Here is a 15,583-nt window from a genome sequence, read left to right as displayed (position 1 = left end):
TGCTGGGCATGGCAGAAGATGCGTTTATTCCAGTGCAGCCAGTGCCTGGGGTCGTGGTGCCAGAGTTTGTGCGTTTATTTCCTGAACAATAGCAACGAGCAATCACGTTTTACACTTTGGACCAGTTCAGGCGGGACAGTCACTGTCAGGATGGATCCCCAGCGCTCTGGGCCTCTGGGGGGTCAATGGCGAAAACCCTCCCGACCCACTCGCCGTTTCTGTGGTGTCAGCCGTGAAAATTTGAGGAAAATTAGGAAAACATTACCAAAAAAGTGCAAATAGGATTCCGATCCACGGGATAAGGTCGCTCTTTCTGCCACGTGCATCCACTTTGTTGAGGAGTAACAGGAAAGCGGACGGAGCGATTGACCAGCGCCCAGACGGGAAGGAGAGAGATATTTCTAAAATAAGAACCTCTCGAATTCCTGAAAGGTTCAGCAGGAATAAAGCTTAATGCTGAGGCTGCACCATCTGTTCCCTGTTTTCCAGCCTGCAGAACTATCAGGATCCACCAAATTATTAACGAGCGTGAACATTCAGGCTTAAAAGGAAATGAAAAGCTGCAAGCCCATTGCAGGATTTCTAGGGTGTGCTTTTGCGCGTATTAAGGAAGACGAGCTTATCTAGGCAGGAGCTGTTGTAGAGAAGCGGTGGCAGCGCAGGGCGGCCCCGGCGGTGCCGGCGGGGTGGCCGAGCATCCACGGCCCCGCTGGTCCCAGCTCCCTTTGCCAAAGCCCGGAGGAGCGTGCCGGTTTTGTTGGTATCGGCAAGGTAGAGCGCTACCTCCAGATGTGATGCATTGCTCTCTGTAGATGATTCCTGCAACAATTAAGGAAAACTAAATACCTAACGATATTGAACTCGCTGCCTGTTAATCTCGGGGTAGGGAAGAGCCCACCGAGGTCTCGGCAGCGCCGGGAGGGGTCGGATGCGCAGCCACACGTTCATTAAGAGATGATTTTTATTTCCGCGCCTCGGGCCCGCTTGGGCTCTCACTGAAAACCACCGCAAATCCAACACTGATGACAGTGGGAACGGAGGAAAACGCGTCTCGGGAACCATTTAATTCCATTAGAGAGGAGTCATCTAAGAAACATGTACCCAGGTTGTTGTCAAGACACTTCTGAAAAACTGGCTTCATCGAAGTTAATGACAAAAATCTCATTTCTTTCAGTGCAGTCAGGATTTTGCATGTTGTCTTAATTCTGTGCTACTTATTGTTTCCCCTCAAAACAGTGAATAACCAGAGCTGGAAAATGAGCTCGATGGCCAGGATACATACACCATCCATTTCCAAGGCAACGCGCGAGATTGGACGTGGGAATAAATTAGACAGTTCTTTGAAAATTTGGATTATGCCGTTTTGGCAAATGCGTAGTAACAGATACTTCGGTTTTAAGGTGTTTTAACTTGAAGTAAAATCCCCAAATCCTAAGATGACTTGTTTTTACTACTAAGTCTTTCAGAGAGCGAGTCTAAATGTTGGTTTTGGATGTACTGATTTACTTGGTGTTCAAGAAATACTCTCGGAGGCCAGTTGGAACCATCCCCCTGGGAAAAGCTGCCTCTGGAATGAAGTGTTAAGGTACAACCTAGTGGAGTTACACAAGCTCGGCCAGCTATTTTTTTCCCTTTTATTTATTTTTAATAAAACACAACTACTACCAAAACATAATAAACTTTAGCCAGGCTGAGATCATACGCGCCAGCCTGAATCACGATTCCACGGGAAGGGGAAAGGCCAACCAGAGTGACACGGGCATGGTGTGGAGCTTGGGCTTTGCGCAGCTTCAGGTCAAACCAGCGGCGTTTTGTGCAGGAATCTTGCTGGGAAAGCCGCAAATGAGTGCGATGGAAAGGAAGGTGCAGGTGGATGAGCCGAGCCCGCTGCCCGGGGGCCGGAGGATGGAGGTATCACCCAGCACCAAGAGGTGCACACAAACATCTATTGCCCGTGTTCTCTTCCAGAAGCACCGGGACTTCTGCTGCTGGGAATTATTGAATTGTTGCAACGTCTCTATTATGTGAAAAGGAGTCCAGCAAGGAAAAAGAAACCAAACCAGGAGGGATTATATTTTTATCTGCTATATACTTTTAAAATGTCCTTCTTCAGCGCTTCGTTCAGCATGAGATGGAGACTAATGCATACGCTGAAATGAGGCTTCTGGTTCAAGCCGCTACAGGGTGGCTGTTAGAGGAATAACGGCGGCCCCGCGGCTGCTCCCATGCTCTCGGTTGTCCTGAATTTCGGCAGCAGCGCCTTGTCCAGTGTCTCACGGCGCACTTTGGGGCTGGTTTCCCTTTCCCGTCCCATGGCCTGCCCACCTTTTCCCGGGAAGCACCAATGGGGAAGGCGCGAGGCGCGGAGCCGCCGCTCCCCACCGCTTCTCCTTCGTACCTCACTCATGAACGGCAGGGCAAAGAATCCCCGCTTTATTGGCATTGTATACAATAAGTTATTAAATTTCATCTCTGTAATACACCTGCAGTAAAATAACAAAACATTACTGCACTTAAGGAACATGTGTGTGCGTTGCAACGTTCCACCCCTCCCTTCCAAACAGCTGCTTACGGATTTCAAGATCCATTGTATGTATTCCCCAGAGCCCACCTCTAATAATCGAGACACATCTGCCATTGCACTATTATAGGCATATGTAGGTTTATTGAAAACTATACCTGTATATAAAAAAATTAAATAACTCCTACCTCAATTAAATTGGCAAGCTATCTTTTCTGAAGATCATATTGCAGACCTCTGGAGACACTGCGAGTTCATTTTCTTCTTCTGTTACAAATTACTCAGTGTTTTTTTGCTTAGTCAAATAACCAGGTTTCCTCACGTTTTGATGGCGAGATTCCTTTGGCTGTAACAATTTCTCCTCCGTGCTCCCTCCCTATAAAACCGCCCGAGAGCTGTGCTAATGTGATAAAGCCGCTGGGGTTGGTGGGCAAAGCCCCATGGAGTTCGTGGGGCTGGGAAGCCCCATTTCACCCGGTAACTTTAACATTGTAGTTGGGGAAGATTCACCTCTGGTGCGGTTTCTGCTCAAGCATCTCGCCTTGGGAGCTGCAATCACTGCTTCTGCTCCAGAAATTAGTTCTAGCGCCCATAAACTATCCTCTGGTGATCGTGGGCACGTTGTGGATTAATGTTTGTGATGTTACAGCACTAAAATAATGACATAAGAGATAAAATTTCCGTGTTAATCAAACGTATTAAAGGAACAGACTTAAGTTCAGATGTCTGAATGGCTCATTTAGCAGAATTCCTCATGCATCCAGAAAGACACGGTTTCATTGTCCATATCATAATTGAAGCAACGCTAAAACCCAACGCTGCAATTTGGTGCTAAAAGGAACGCTTTCCTCTTAGCCCTTCGGATCAAATGTTAAGCCGAGGGCTATTTTGCTGGAAGCGAGCATTCCAAGGGCACCTTTCTGGAGCTTATAACCTGGCAACAGAATAACGCTGCGATCCGTAATGTGCAATAACGGGTCCGTGTTGTGGCTGAGTGCCGGCGGGAGCTCCGTTTGCTCGGCGGGCGATGGGAAGGGAAGGATGCGACTGCCGCCATACCACGGGTTGCGCCGGTTCGGCTCTGCTTGGCGTTGAGGGGACATGTCACCAAAGGCAGGCTGCTTTGGTGGGCTTTGCTAATGGGAATCAGCCCTCAAGAGCAAAATCTTGGTTCACCGCAGTGGCTGCAGCCGTTCTCCTGGTGTTCTCGGTGTCACCGTGCGTTGTTTCGCCAGGGCTGGCCGTCTCCTTGGTGTTCACATCTCGTGGTGAGCTCCTGTTCCTCCGCCCCGCTCCATTAACCAGCCAAGTTCTCTGCATTCCAGTTCTGTTAGATGATCCAGCACAGCTCAGTTCAAGCAAGTTCTGAAGAAAAACGTCCCTTTTTGGCCTAACAGAAATGCGTATGGGTGTGACGATTGCGAGGACAAGGGTGCAGTGTCACTGCGGACACTCAGGTTTAGAGCTTTGCTCGCAGAACTGCTGATGTTGGCATCTCGGAGGTCACCTCGTCCAAGCCCTGCAGATGAACCAGGCTGCCCAGAACCACGGCCTATGGGTTCTGAGCGTCTCCAAGGATAGAATCATCAAATCACAGATGGTTTGGGTTGGAGGGACCTTCCCAGCTCCCCCCACAAGCAGGGACATCTTCCCCAGCTCAGGTTGCTCAGAGCCCCCAGGCCCCACCTTCTCCAGGGACCCTCTCTGGCCACCCTCATGGTAAAAGTGGAATTCTCGTGTTCAGGCTGCGCCCGTTGCCTCCGTCACCAAGTGCTTCATGTCACTGACTTGCAGAGGGTCCAATACCAGATCTTGTCCCCGTCCGGACCGGGGTCTCGGCATCACCTGCTGCGCACAGAAGTGAAGAGGTTATTTTAGGTGTTCTCTTCAGGTGCCCGTGGTGCTGATGTCCCTCGGGCCGCACTGCCGCCCGCTCTCGCCGTATTTCCAACAGACCATTGCCAGTCGCCTTTTGACTGCCCAGAAGTTGCTCCGTTTTCCAGCACCGCCTTTGACATGTGGTTACCTGCTGCTTTGCAGGGGAATGAATAGCATCTTTAATCACACTTAATTACCATGCGGCTGCAGGCAGGAACTTCACATCCAGAACAGCTCAAGATGGAGAAAGCGGATCTTGCAGGAGCACAGATACAGAGCACTACCTATCGAAATCATCGCTATTTGCAAAACAGACACTACATACAACATGTAGTCAGGATCTGCATTTTCTAAGACCACTATTAATTCGGTTCTACCAGCCACAAAATTTCTCTCGTTTTGCAAACTTCTTTACATATTTCCAGTGGAGACTGAAGCAATCTATAAGTTGTCCGGATCTATTGTTTACATCTTGCACGGGCTAATAATTGTATCTTAAGTCATTCAAATGCCAAAGTAAATCGTGTAATACTTGGATAGACTGAAAAAGAGAGCAGATCGTTGTTGCTGCATTGCTGGGGAGTTTCTTCCCCGTTTGTTAAGATCCCACTGGAATGTCTGTGTTTGGACACGGCGCCGTGTCCCTTGGGGTCCGGTCCCAGCTCCAGCCCCGGCGTCTGCGCTGACCTGCGGCGCGTTCGTTCTTAGCAGGAGACGCCCTAGATCCGCTCCCATTAGTACGTGATTTATTCCTTTGCTTCCTGGCTTGAGAAAAGGAGCAATTACTTGTGACAGGTAGAGATTTCAGGGAATGTATGAGGATATGAATCCTACCCGCTATTTACCTGTGGAAGAATTAGAAACAATGACTAAGTTCTGATGGCTCAGACGCACGAGCAGCAGCGATGGCTGCGGAGCTGTCATGGAGCCGCGTTCCTCACCCGTGCTCCGGAGGCGCTTTCCCAGCTGCTTTTAGTTCAGCGTTAAGACATTTACACAGGGTAACCAAGTGCTTCCAGGATTTGGGTCCCCATGTCCCACGGGGCATTTTTAAGGCATTTCCCACCCTGCTCTGGCTCTGAAAAGTGCCCAGCACACTGTCGGTGCTTAACAACGGATCAATGCTGGTAAGCCCATAGGTGTGTGTTTGCGGTGCTGCGCAGGTGAGCTGTGTGTGCCAGGCATTGCCGCACTGTGTTCAGCGACAACGGAGGAGTTCATGTTTCTATTCCGCTCTGAAGTTAATGACAGAGTGTAGCCATCTGTCTGCATGTTTCTAGCTCTGCCTTTGTTGGTTTAACTATTTTCTTGCTTTGAAAACGGATCCTGTCAGGAGAAAACGGTTTTTGAAATAGTAAATATGCAGACCATGCTACAGTTAGAATTACAGGTATTTCCCACATCCTCGTCTTTCAAAAGTGTCTGGGGAAAAATACATATAAAGCCTAATAAAAACCAACTGTATCACTGAAATACAACTCACTTGGGTATTTCCCTGTCTCTTTTTTGCCATACACTGTAACGTACAGTGTTACCTTTACGCTGGATAACAAGGTGCCACGACAAATCCCATTTTGAGAGGGAGTTATATTTGTATTATTTCATATGAGGCAAAGAAATGGGAATTAACTGCCAGCATATTATAGCCATCTCTGGAGCACCAAGCTGCTTTTACCATCCTGCCCGTGCCATGGGGGCGATGGCAACGGTGCCTTCCCGGCGTAGCCACAGCGTCTCGGTTGGGGCAAGAAGATGCGAAATAGGTTGGTTCCACACTTTGAAAATCCCACTTGCCTTGTTGGTGCTGAGAAGAGCTGGACCTTTGCTGTCCCTGCTGCTGTGCTCAATGTGCTGTTCCTTCCCATGGAGTCGTTCTCTTGTGCAGACGGTCCATCCGTCCCCAGCACCCCTAAACCTTCCGTTGAGTGACTGCGCCCCGACGCGCAGACACGCTGCTCCTCCCGCGTTTGGCCAGGTTGCTGGATATTCATCAACCCGCTTTCATTTGTGTCATAGAGACGATACGGACAGCTGAAAATTGCAGCGGAAGGGTGAAGCCTTGCTGGCTGTTGTTCTCCGTGCGTGACAACACTTGGCTCGCTATACACGCTCCATATAGCGCTTCAGCGGCTCCCCGAGCACGTATAGCCGGCATTTGGACGGAAAAGCGCTGGTTTTGCCCCAAAGCGCTGCCGCAGCGGGCGGCACACGAGCCGGGGCGCTCAGCTACACCTTGCTGCATTTTTACCTGCGTCAGCACCACAAGTGCCTGTTCTCCCCATTGCTCAGAGCAGCTGAATTTGCCCATTTGGTTGTTGCTGCAGGGTCAGTCTAATTTTTTGTCCTGTCTGAAGCACAAGGTGACCTAAACCGTGCAGATTTGACTTGAAATGGATATGGCTTTGTCAGCTATACCCTTGCTTAGAATATACCCATTCCCGTGCAGGAGCGTGTGCTTTAGCTGCAAAAAGAGGGAAACATAAAATAGAGATAAAAAGAAGGTTCCTATTTTAAATACCGCGTGAGTGTCATGAGTTGCTTTTAGGTGTATTTGCATAACAAACTCCGGAAAAAATAAATGTGACTTTATAACGCCGAAAACATGAACCACGGTTCTGATAGTCAAAGGGCTCATGTTTAAATTGCTGATCGTCCTTGCCCAAGCAAATGGTGGCAACACACACCAGGGTCATGTCCGCAGCATTCCCGTCTATTCATTTACTCATTGCCAATCTTCCGAAAAAAGCGGATTTTCTCCTTATTTTCGTAAATGAGGGAGCTTTAACTAATTAAGCACCATTCCGAACCTGGGCGATGCCGGATCATTTGGGCACATGCAGATATTCTGAGGATAATGGGTTTTTCCCTGTAAAATCTTGCTTCTCCATCAGAAAGGAGCCGCTGTTGATCTTCCAGGCTGATGAAAAAAGAACAACACGAGGCACTTAAAGTATTTAGCGCGGGTTCTGTTATTTTTCCGGATCTTTGGTCTCTCGGTTGTTTTCATGGTAACTTTTCTAGGGTGAAAAATATGACTAACATAATTGACAGAAAAAACAGGGACACCAGGACACGCGTTCCGTAACGTAGTGAGCAGTTCCGATATATGTACTGGCAAACACCGCGTTAGTCAACCCTGATAGATTTGAGGCTGCCCGTTTGTTACCGTACATCGGTATTGTGAGATTGTGCGCTTCTTTATACCCAAAGTGTCTTTCCACGTGTACATAGCTTGTGTTTTTGAGTGGAATAGCCCTAGAGGGATGTTGTAAATGAATGGGGAAGCGGTTGCGGGTGAGCTGAGCCCCAAAATCCAGCTCCGTGCAGGATTGACCCCGGGCTAAACCAGCGGCTGCTTCACTCCAGTTCTCTCGGTTGCTGTATCGTTGAAATGTCATTGCCGGCTATGACGATCCATGGAGACGCGGGAGCGCTGGCAGGTCCGCGCTGCTGCTTTGCACCATGTCGGACGGACCGCAGGTCATTCTGGGCTGAATTCTCCCAATAACGGGCTGTGACACCCCCAGACCCCAAACCCAGCGAACTTCTGACCATAAAACGCTGGGCTTTGAGCACAGTCCCAGCCGCCCTCCCCAGGGACAATCCCGGCAGCCTCTGTAGTACATACGGGTTTGTGATGCCCTGGAGGGTGGCGGTGGTGACACGTCCCACCCCAGGGACACCCTGACACGGCTGTTACCTGTGCTGAGGTGTGTGTTTCGAAACCCTGCCATCATCTGGCTCCATTTCAGCGTGGAAAGGGAAACTCTGTCCTGAAAGCTGAATAAGGACACGGAGAGAACGTCCTTCTCGCCGCCCCGAGCGAGCACTGGGGAGGAGGTTTTGGGTTATTAGCACCCAAAGAAGTTGTCTGGGACACCCAGTTTCATAGATACGTGTGTGTGCGTGCGTGCAAACACGTTGCACATCGATTCTAAGCGTATATAACACCCCGTTTTGCTGATGTTTGCACCGGGGTTTCATTTGTGCTGCGGGACAGGAGGTGTTTGCAGCTCCTGGGTCACCAAGCTGGAGAGCAGAAAATCATTAACAGAGCAAAGACGGTATTTTACAAAACTCCTTAAAGGAGGAGAAAGTCCCTTCTTCCCTTTGGATTTTCCTGCCTTGTACTTATATTTTTCCCATATAGTAGGGAATGAAATATTTGTATTCCACTAAAGCTTCCGAAAAGCAGCGAAACCCCTGCAGTCGCTGGTGAAATGGTTCACTGTAAATGTGAAGGATGGGGATCGTTAGTGCAAACAAGTAACTAACCTTTAGTGATAATCAAGCAGCGGTATCATCATCGGAGTCATCATGCCTAATGGTGAGTGGAGGGCTGGGCAGGAGCGAGCAAAATGAGCTGAGGAGTTACAAAGCAGCTTTGCTCCAGATAGATGAGGAAGGTGAGCAGGATTGAATCCTCGCTGGCCGGAGGTGGCGGAACCGCCGCCGCTATTTAAGGGCACGTGAATCGCTGCTGAAAGCCGTAAATGAACTTGGAAAGTTGCTGCTGTTGCGCTGATATTATATCCAGTGCTCAAAAAGCACGACGGGGAAAAGCAACTCCAGAAAGGTTTCAACTTAAAGAGCGATTTTAAATGATGCAGAGGAAGAGAGTGAACAGATTAACTAAAAACCAAACCAGGCAAACCTAGAGAAGTGATGTGATGGCATTAATGCGCAAGGGCTGCTTGAGTGTGAGAAATGATTTGATAATACCTGCAGCATTTTTTAATGGCAAAGGTCAATGTGAACAGCAAAGTGCCGGCCAGCGCGCAGCCCTGGAGGTGCTGCCCTGCAACGCGAGAGGGAAACAACGGCTTAGTTGCCATCACATAGGGAAAATAAATCCAATTTCTCTCACTTCATACACGTGAGTGTGCTTGAGAAAAAGAAATCTCGGTGAAAAATCAATCTGTGCAGGAAAAAAGTGCTTTTGTTCCTTAAAAGTCAAAATTTGTCTTCAGATACGTGTAAGAATTACAGTTGGTTCGGTGGAAAAGGGAGCCGGCACCTTAGCTTGAAACACGCTCAGAACCCATCAATGCGATTTGCAGTTGGTGTTAGAGGGGAGTCCTGGGCATCGGGGGCACACGGGGGGTCTGACGGGGAGCTGCCCCGTTTCCAAAAGCCGCAGAAGGGAGGGTCTGTGGGAACGGCACAGATCACCAACAGACACCCCGACAGCCACGGGAGAAGTGGAAATTTAGTCTCATAATTTCATTAAAAGCAGAGGATCGAAATCACAGAAGGAAATAGGCAGCAGTGATTGAGCGGCGTGTGCGGCGTGACTTCGTTAGCCCCAAAATTCAGAAGCCGAGCAGCTGAAACGGGGATGACGAGAGGAAAACAGGACGCTTGTCCTTAGGAATTTATTGTATTAAAGAAAAAGGCCTGCAGAAAATTCCTCCCTGCTCAGTGTTTTTTGGGGATTACAGACCGGTTTCCATTTAATCTATTCTATTAGTAAATCACAACACTGTCCTCCCGCCTCACCCGCTTCGGGAAGACAGGGAAACCAAAGCATCTCTTTGTAAATGTATTTCCTACCTACTGTGCCTGAAACAAATATTTACGTGTAATTCACACGGTTTTCATTTGCAAAGCCAAACTTTGGCGTTGCAACGGAAACGTTTGTTTTATCCGGGAGGGGTAATATCGTATCCAGATGGATGGTACTTTGTCGCAATACGTGCGGATTCTCTCCTTCCCTGGCTTTAATTCTTTGTCTAGTTATTGGGATTTTGGAGGCGAGATGGACCACTCGGTGGCTGATTTTACAGCCGTTTAGAGAGCAGACGGGGTTGTGTGTAACAAGAGCAAAGATGCTGCAGTTGATAATAAATCCAGCTGCGGGGCCCGGCGTGGAAACCGATTTCGCTCCGTTGCTTATTTTGTGCTTGTTTTTAGCTCCAACTCGAATGTTCCACCGGCAGATTCGGTCAGCGAGGAGCTGTGTTTAGTAGGAAACAAACTGTGTGGGGCCGGGATGTGGCTTCGGAGCTCGTCCTTTCTAGCGCTCACCGTTCACTTGGGTGCCTCCTGATTCCCGGCGTTCCCGGGAGCCCCGGAGCCGGTGTCACGGTGCCTTGTGCCGTGTAAACGTTTTATTGCCGTCCCTCTTTGTCGCAGGCCGGTGGCAGCGCGACACGGGGCCCATTGTCCCTTGTACAAGCATCTCACAATAATACTAATATATTTTGATCATATTAGTGCTCCCCTCAGCGCGGGTCGGTCCCTCGTTTTACCTCGCCGGAGCGTCTCGTCCCATAGACAAAGGAGGGAGCTTCGCTCCGGGTCGGGTTATTCGTTAGTGGGTTTTTTGCTTTGAGACAGTGAAGAGACGAGTCGGTGACCGTTCTGGTGACAATTTGTGTGGCGTGGGGCTTGTTTCCCTTTGGAAATCAATGTTTGCTGGGGAAAAGCTCCGGCGGGCGATGCCGAACATCCCCGGTCCAGCACCCATCGGAAGGTGCGACCGGGGGAGCGTTTGTCCATCCCCGCCGAGCAGCTTGAAAACGGGACACGCGTCTCCTTCTCAGATAACAATGCAAGTTTGGGATTCATGGATTTCTTTTTCCCCATAGAAACCTCTGCATCTTTTTCTACAGAAAAATATTTGGATGAGCAAACAAAAACAACATAGGGTATGTGTATGTTTTCTGCTCCTAAAGTGAATCTTGTTTAATCTGCAATAGTTTGCAAACGCTGTCTTATATATGTTGTTGGTTTGGTGGGGGTTTTTTTTAAGTCAAATGAAATGTAGTAGGCTGGGTATAGGAATTTATACAGCTGATGGCTCTAAGTCTTTCAGACTACCCGACATATGGATAAACCGTGCACAGATTTAGCAGGTCTGTCTTTATGTTAAAACGTATACGTGATAAAAATATATGACTGAAGCGAATTTCAGCGGTTAGCACCGTTTTATTCTGAAACGCTCCGAGCCGTTCAGTAAGATCCCGCTTATTTTCGGAGGGTGCTCGCCACCCATCGATCCCCTTTTTCCCAGGCTATTCGCATCTATTTCCGTGCCGTCACGCGATGGGCTCGCGCCCCTTTTTGCGGGTGCAGGTGCTGTTTGTGATGGGAGCGCAGGTGGATGGAGCCGAACGCACAGAGAGCGGCAAAAAGCGCCGCGTTCCCGGGCTCCCGCGTTTCCCAGCCCCCAAAGGGCTCCACGTCTGTCCGTCCGTCCGTCCCTCCTCTGCCATTCCCCTCCAGCCTCCCTGGGAAAAAGAGGCAGAATATAGTTTTCTCGACTCCAAAGTGATCTGGAAATGTTTTTAGCAAGTATAGCCAAGGAGTGAGGATGTTTTAATTTCTGATTTTCCAGCTCGCAGGGCATATTTGACCAACTGCTTTCAGCAGAAGACATGCCACTTTGTTGAGCTATTTAGGAATCAAAAAGACTGTCTTAATTTCAAACAAGGAGCCTTTGTTTTAGTTGGTGACTGCCTTGTGAAATTTTTCAGTTCTCAGCGGGTTAACCAGGGAACAGGGGCAGAGTCATAATTGGCCTATTTAGAGTATTTTGCATGTGAATAGTGTGTTAGTGAAGCATTACTAAGTCTGTTGTGAGTGACATGGTGATTAGAATTTAGATTAGGGAAAACACATTCTGTACTTTATCAAGTACAGTAATTAGTTCAGTCAGTAAAAGTTGATTACAAGTAACGATAAAGTTAGATTTTTGGTGCTTAATTTTAAAATTTCTTTATTAAATGGTAAATTTGTCCTTAATATAAATGGTGGTATCTACACCTGTTTTATTGCCTATCAGAATAATTAAAAGAACAATGTGTTCAATGCAGAGTATAATCAGGGGATTTCTATATTATGGGTAAGTTTCAGCGTGGTTTATAGCAAATAGAGCATTGCTGGCGTGTCGCGGTCTCTGGGAGCCGGATGATTTTCCTTGCGGCGTGGGGCAGGATGTTTTGTGCCGTTCCACGGAAACCACGGTCCCGGCGTTTCTCGGGATGCGTCTCGGTAGTTAATGGCACAGCCATAAAGTGGATCTACTGCAAGTCCTTTGCCGCTGCCGTACAATAGCATTAACTGCTTTTGCTCTTCCGAGGTGCTTTTTTATACTGATAGCGTTGCAAAAAACTATTAATAATGAATAATCTTCTTTGCACGTTGTGATCCCGTATTCCGGACAGCCTGCTGTGCAGATTTTTGTATTGCCAAACCCCATCTATTCGACTCGCAGATATGAATTTTACCCCGCGCGGGGACAGACAATGAGGCTGTTTGACGCGCACGGAGCCAACGGCTCGATCGACAGCCCCATTTTTGTTTAACTTTTATTATTGGTAAATCCCTGCGCTTAACTAAAGGAACTCAGTTACCTTCAAATATATTAACAGAGCTCCAAAAGTTTTTAAAACACTGATTGCGTTTGAATAAGCAGGCAATAAGTCTCCTTTAAATGGAAATAATCCTATTTTAAATGAATGACTTTGTGCTTCCCCAGCAAAGGGGAAGATGCTCAACTGGCAATTTTCGGCACGTCTCCTTTAAAAATTTGGCAGGTTCTCGTCTCGGCGTCTCAGTCGCCGGCGAAGGTTTCTTTACGGTGTTATTTTTAGGAATGAGAAATAGCTAATGATGAGGAAAGTCGGCTCTGCCATGCACGCAAACACACGCCTGTGTTTTTAATCTCCTAGCAAAGTCTCCTCGGAGGTGAGATGGATATCGGCAACCCCGGAGCGCTGTCCCCCAGCAAGCCCGGCTCCCAGTACTACCAGTACTCCAGCAATAACCCGCGCCGGAGGCCTCTCCACAGCACCTCCATGGGTGAGTCGCTTTGCCTTCAACCTTTTCGGGGCTTGTTTTTTACCATTTCAACACATAATCAGAGTTCCGGCCCGCTGGGCGATACTTTGCAATACAGACAGAGCCGGGACTCGCCGAGGGGTTTATTGAGCTGAGCCGATTGCTCCTCTCCGGCTCGCAGGAGCCCGAAAAAGTCGCCTTTTTCAAAGTGTAAAGCGAAAACAAAGCCCTTAAGACTCAAGGTGAAAATACGGTCAGTTTTGCAGCGTTTTGCAGCATTTTGCAGCGTCCGCTCGGTGTCCCCAAAACGGCGGCGAGACGCCGGGCAGGGCGCTGGAGCAAATCTGGGCGCGATTCAATAGAACAGCTAAAAGCCTGGCTCACGAACACCCCGTTCTGTCTTGTCTTTCAGAAGTCCAGACAAAGAAAGTTCGGAAAGTTCCTCCAGGTTTGCCATCCTCCGTAAGTACCGCTGGGCGCCGCGGGGCTTTGTTCGCTTGCGCTCCCGGCTCCGCGGTGCCGGAGCCAAGGGGAGGCCCCGCGTTCCCCGTGGGGGGCCGTGGGTCACCCCACCCGGTCAAAGAGCCAATTTGAGGAGAGACTGCGTTTCTCAGCCCGGGATCCGGGGCCAACATCTTCATTGGTGGTGGCACCCGCGGCAGCGCCCGCCCAGCTGCCGACAGCTGGATCCAGCTGTGCCGGGGGGCGCTAACGGCTGATGAGCCCATCATTTAAGGAGTATCCCCGATACCTCTTGGTAGGGAGGGCTGCGGGTACCACGTTTCCCAGGGTTGTGGGAACTCTTGGCTGAAGTTGGTGATTCTCTTTGGTTCGCTGGCGTCCTCACTCTCCTGATTCCAATAATTAATCGTGTCGTCGTCATTTTCTCATGGCCGTGTAAAACCTTGGTGGGTTTTTTCCCTGAAAAAGCCCTGCCAAGGTGCTTTACGTCTTCTGACAGCGTTTGCTTTAAATTCCATTAAAATATATAGAAAGTAGTGTTTTGAAAGGAATTAGATGAGATGTAGCAAATACAGCATAGAGAACAGTATGGCTAAAGAGTGCATTTTATTCGAGGTTTTTAATTCTGTGGGGGTTTTTTTCTGCCATTGCTTTAAGCATCCAGCACCCGTATTATTGTATCAATAGCTGCAAACAGAGAACAAGCGGCTCAAGAGGGTCGAGCTCCCCTCTCCTACCTGACGGCTCCGGTCATTTGATCTCTGAATCGGGTTATTAGGAGGAGCTGGGTGCCAATCTTGCGCAGCATAGAACAGCTTGGCCTGGTAATCTCACATGGGGTGTATGTTTTTCCTATAAATCCACGTAAATTTGCAGGTTGCAAACTCAGATACTCCAAAGCTTCGCTTATTGTAGTGACTGCTCAGCAGCAGCTTCCTTGCTGGTCACTTTATAAATCATACAGTTTGAATCCGAAAGACAAAACCACCTATGAACATCCTCATTTGATCACACGCATTATTGTCATCTTTAGAACGTTAAATACCAACCTACATATTTTATTGTAAGCTGTTGAATAACGGATATTTCTCAAACGCACGTTTCCAAGAAAGTAATAAGACTATTTTTTTGAATTAAAAATAACTTCCCACACGTGTATTTTAAATTTCTTTCACTGTGTGTTTTCTGGGTTGGATTTTTATTGGCCTCCTTGCCAGCAATAACTAATATCCTCCCCAAGGCTTTTTATGAGGACTGTTCCCCTTCAGGTTAGAGGTGGATTCAGTGCTCGCCACTATTTTCACAGTATTTTTATTTTTAACTCGGATTATCTCCAAGTAGAATATGCATTTTAAATACTCGACGTGATTTTAGTGAGCTGTACAAATCGATTAGGAAATAAAATATCAAAAGGTATTGCTGAGTATTTAAATCACCCAGAGCTCTGCCTTCCAAGAACAGGTAGATTAAAACACAAGTCCGGTAATGTGAATAGGAGAATAATAGGATTCTGAAGGAAATAGAGCATTTTTAATGGAACATACATATTGTCTTCATGTGCGGTGAATCATAGGTTTTGTCGGGAAGGATGCTGCTTTAGGAAAGGCTCCCGGCTCAAAGAAAAGCTCAGATCACCTTTGGGTTCTGGGTTGTGTGTCACTGAACTGCCGGGATTTATGACGCCGAGTGAAGTGTGCGCATTTATAAATCCACTAACTAGACTATAATACACTTAGTTGATAGGGTGGAAATATTGCTGTATTTCCCTTCAAATATGTATATTAACTTGTTCTCAATGTGATTTATGCAGTGGATATGGAGATTAATGCAGCAGCGTTGGTGAAAGCAGTTATTGTTGATTAATTCATAAGTAGTCTTATAAAAATTTCAATGATAAATGATAATAAATATGTTGTATCAGCTCCCCTTTATTATAGG

At 47.9% G+C, this 15,583-nt stretch overlaps 1 protein-coding gene across 14 annotated transcripts in view; it reads left to right on the top strand.

The window, feature by feature from the left end:
- Positions 1–15,583, top strand: part of TCF4 (transcription factor 4) — a 170,425-nt gene that overhangs the window by 87,752 nt on the left and 67,090 nt on the right. For 13 of the 14 annotated variants that reach the window (XM_082075361.1, XM_082075365.1, XM_082075362.1 and 10 more), the window contains 2 exons: positions 13,075–13,204; positions 13,596–13,645. In XM_082075361.1, the coding sequence (XP_081931487.1) occupies positions 13,075–13,204; positions 13,596–13,645 (180 nt within the window). The remainder of the gene's footprint in view (positions 1–13,074; positions 13,205–13,595; positions 13,646–15,583) is intronic. The other variant, XM_082075358.1, reaches the window with a different exon arrangement.

The sequence above is a fragment of the Streptopelia decaocto genome (genome assembly GCF_964273445.1).
Source record: "Streptopelia decaocto genome assembly, chromosome: Z".
Lineage (NCBI taxonomy): Eukaryota > Metazoa > Chordata > Aves > Columbiformes > Columbidae > Streptopelia > Streptopelia decaocto.
Note: the sequence above shows the minus strand (reverse complement) of the source record. Positions and strands in the feature narration are given on the sequence as shown.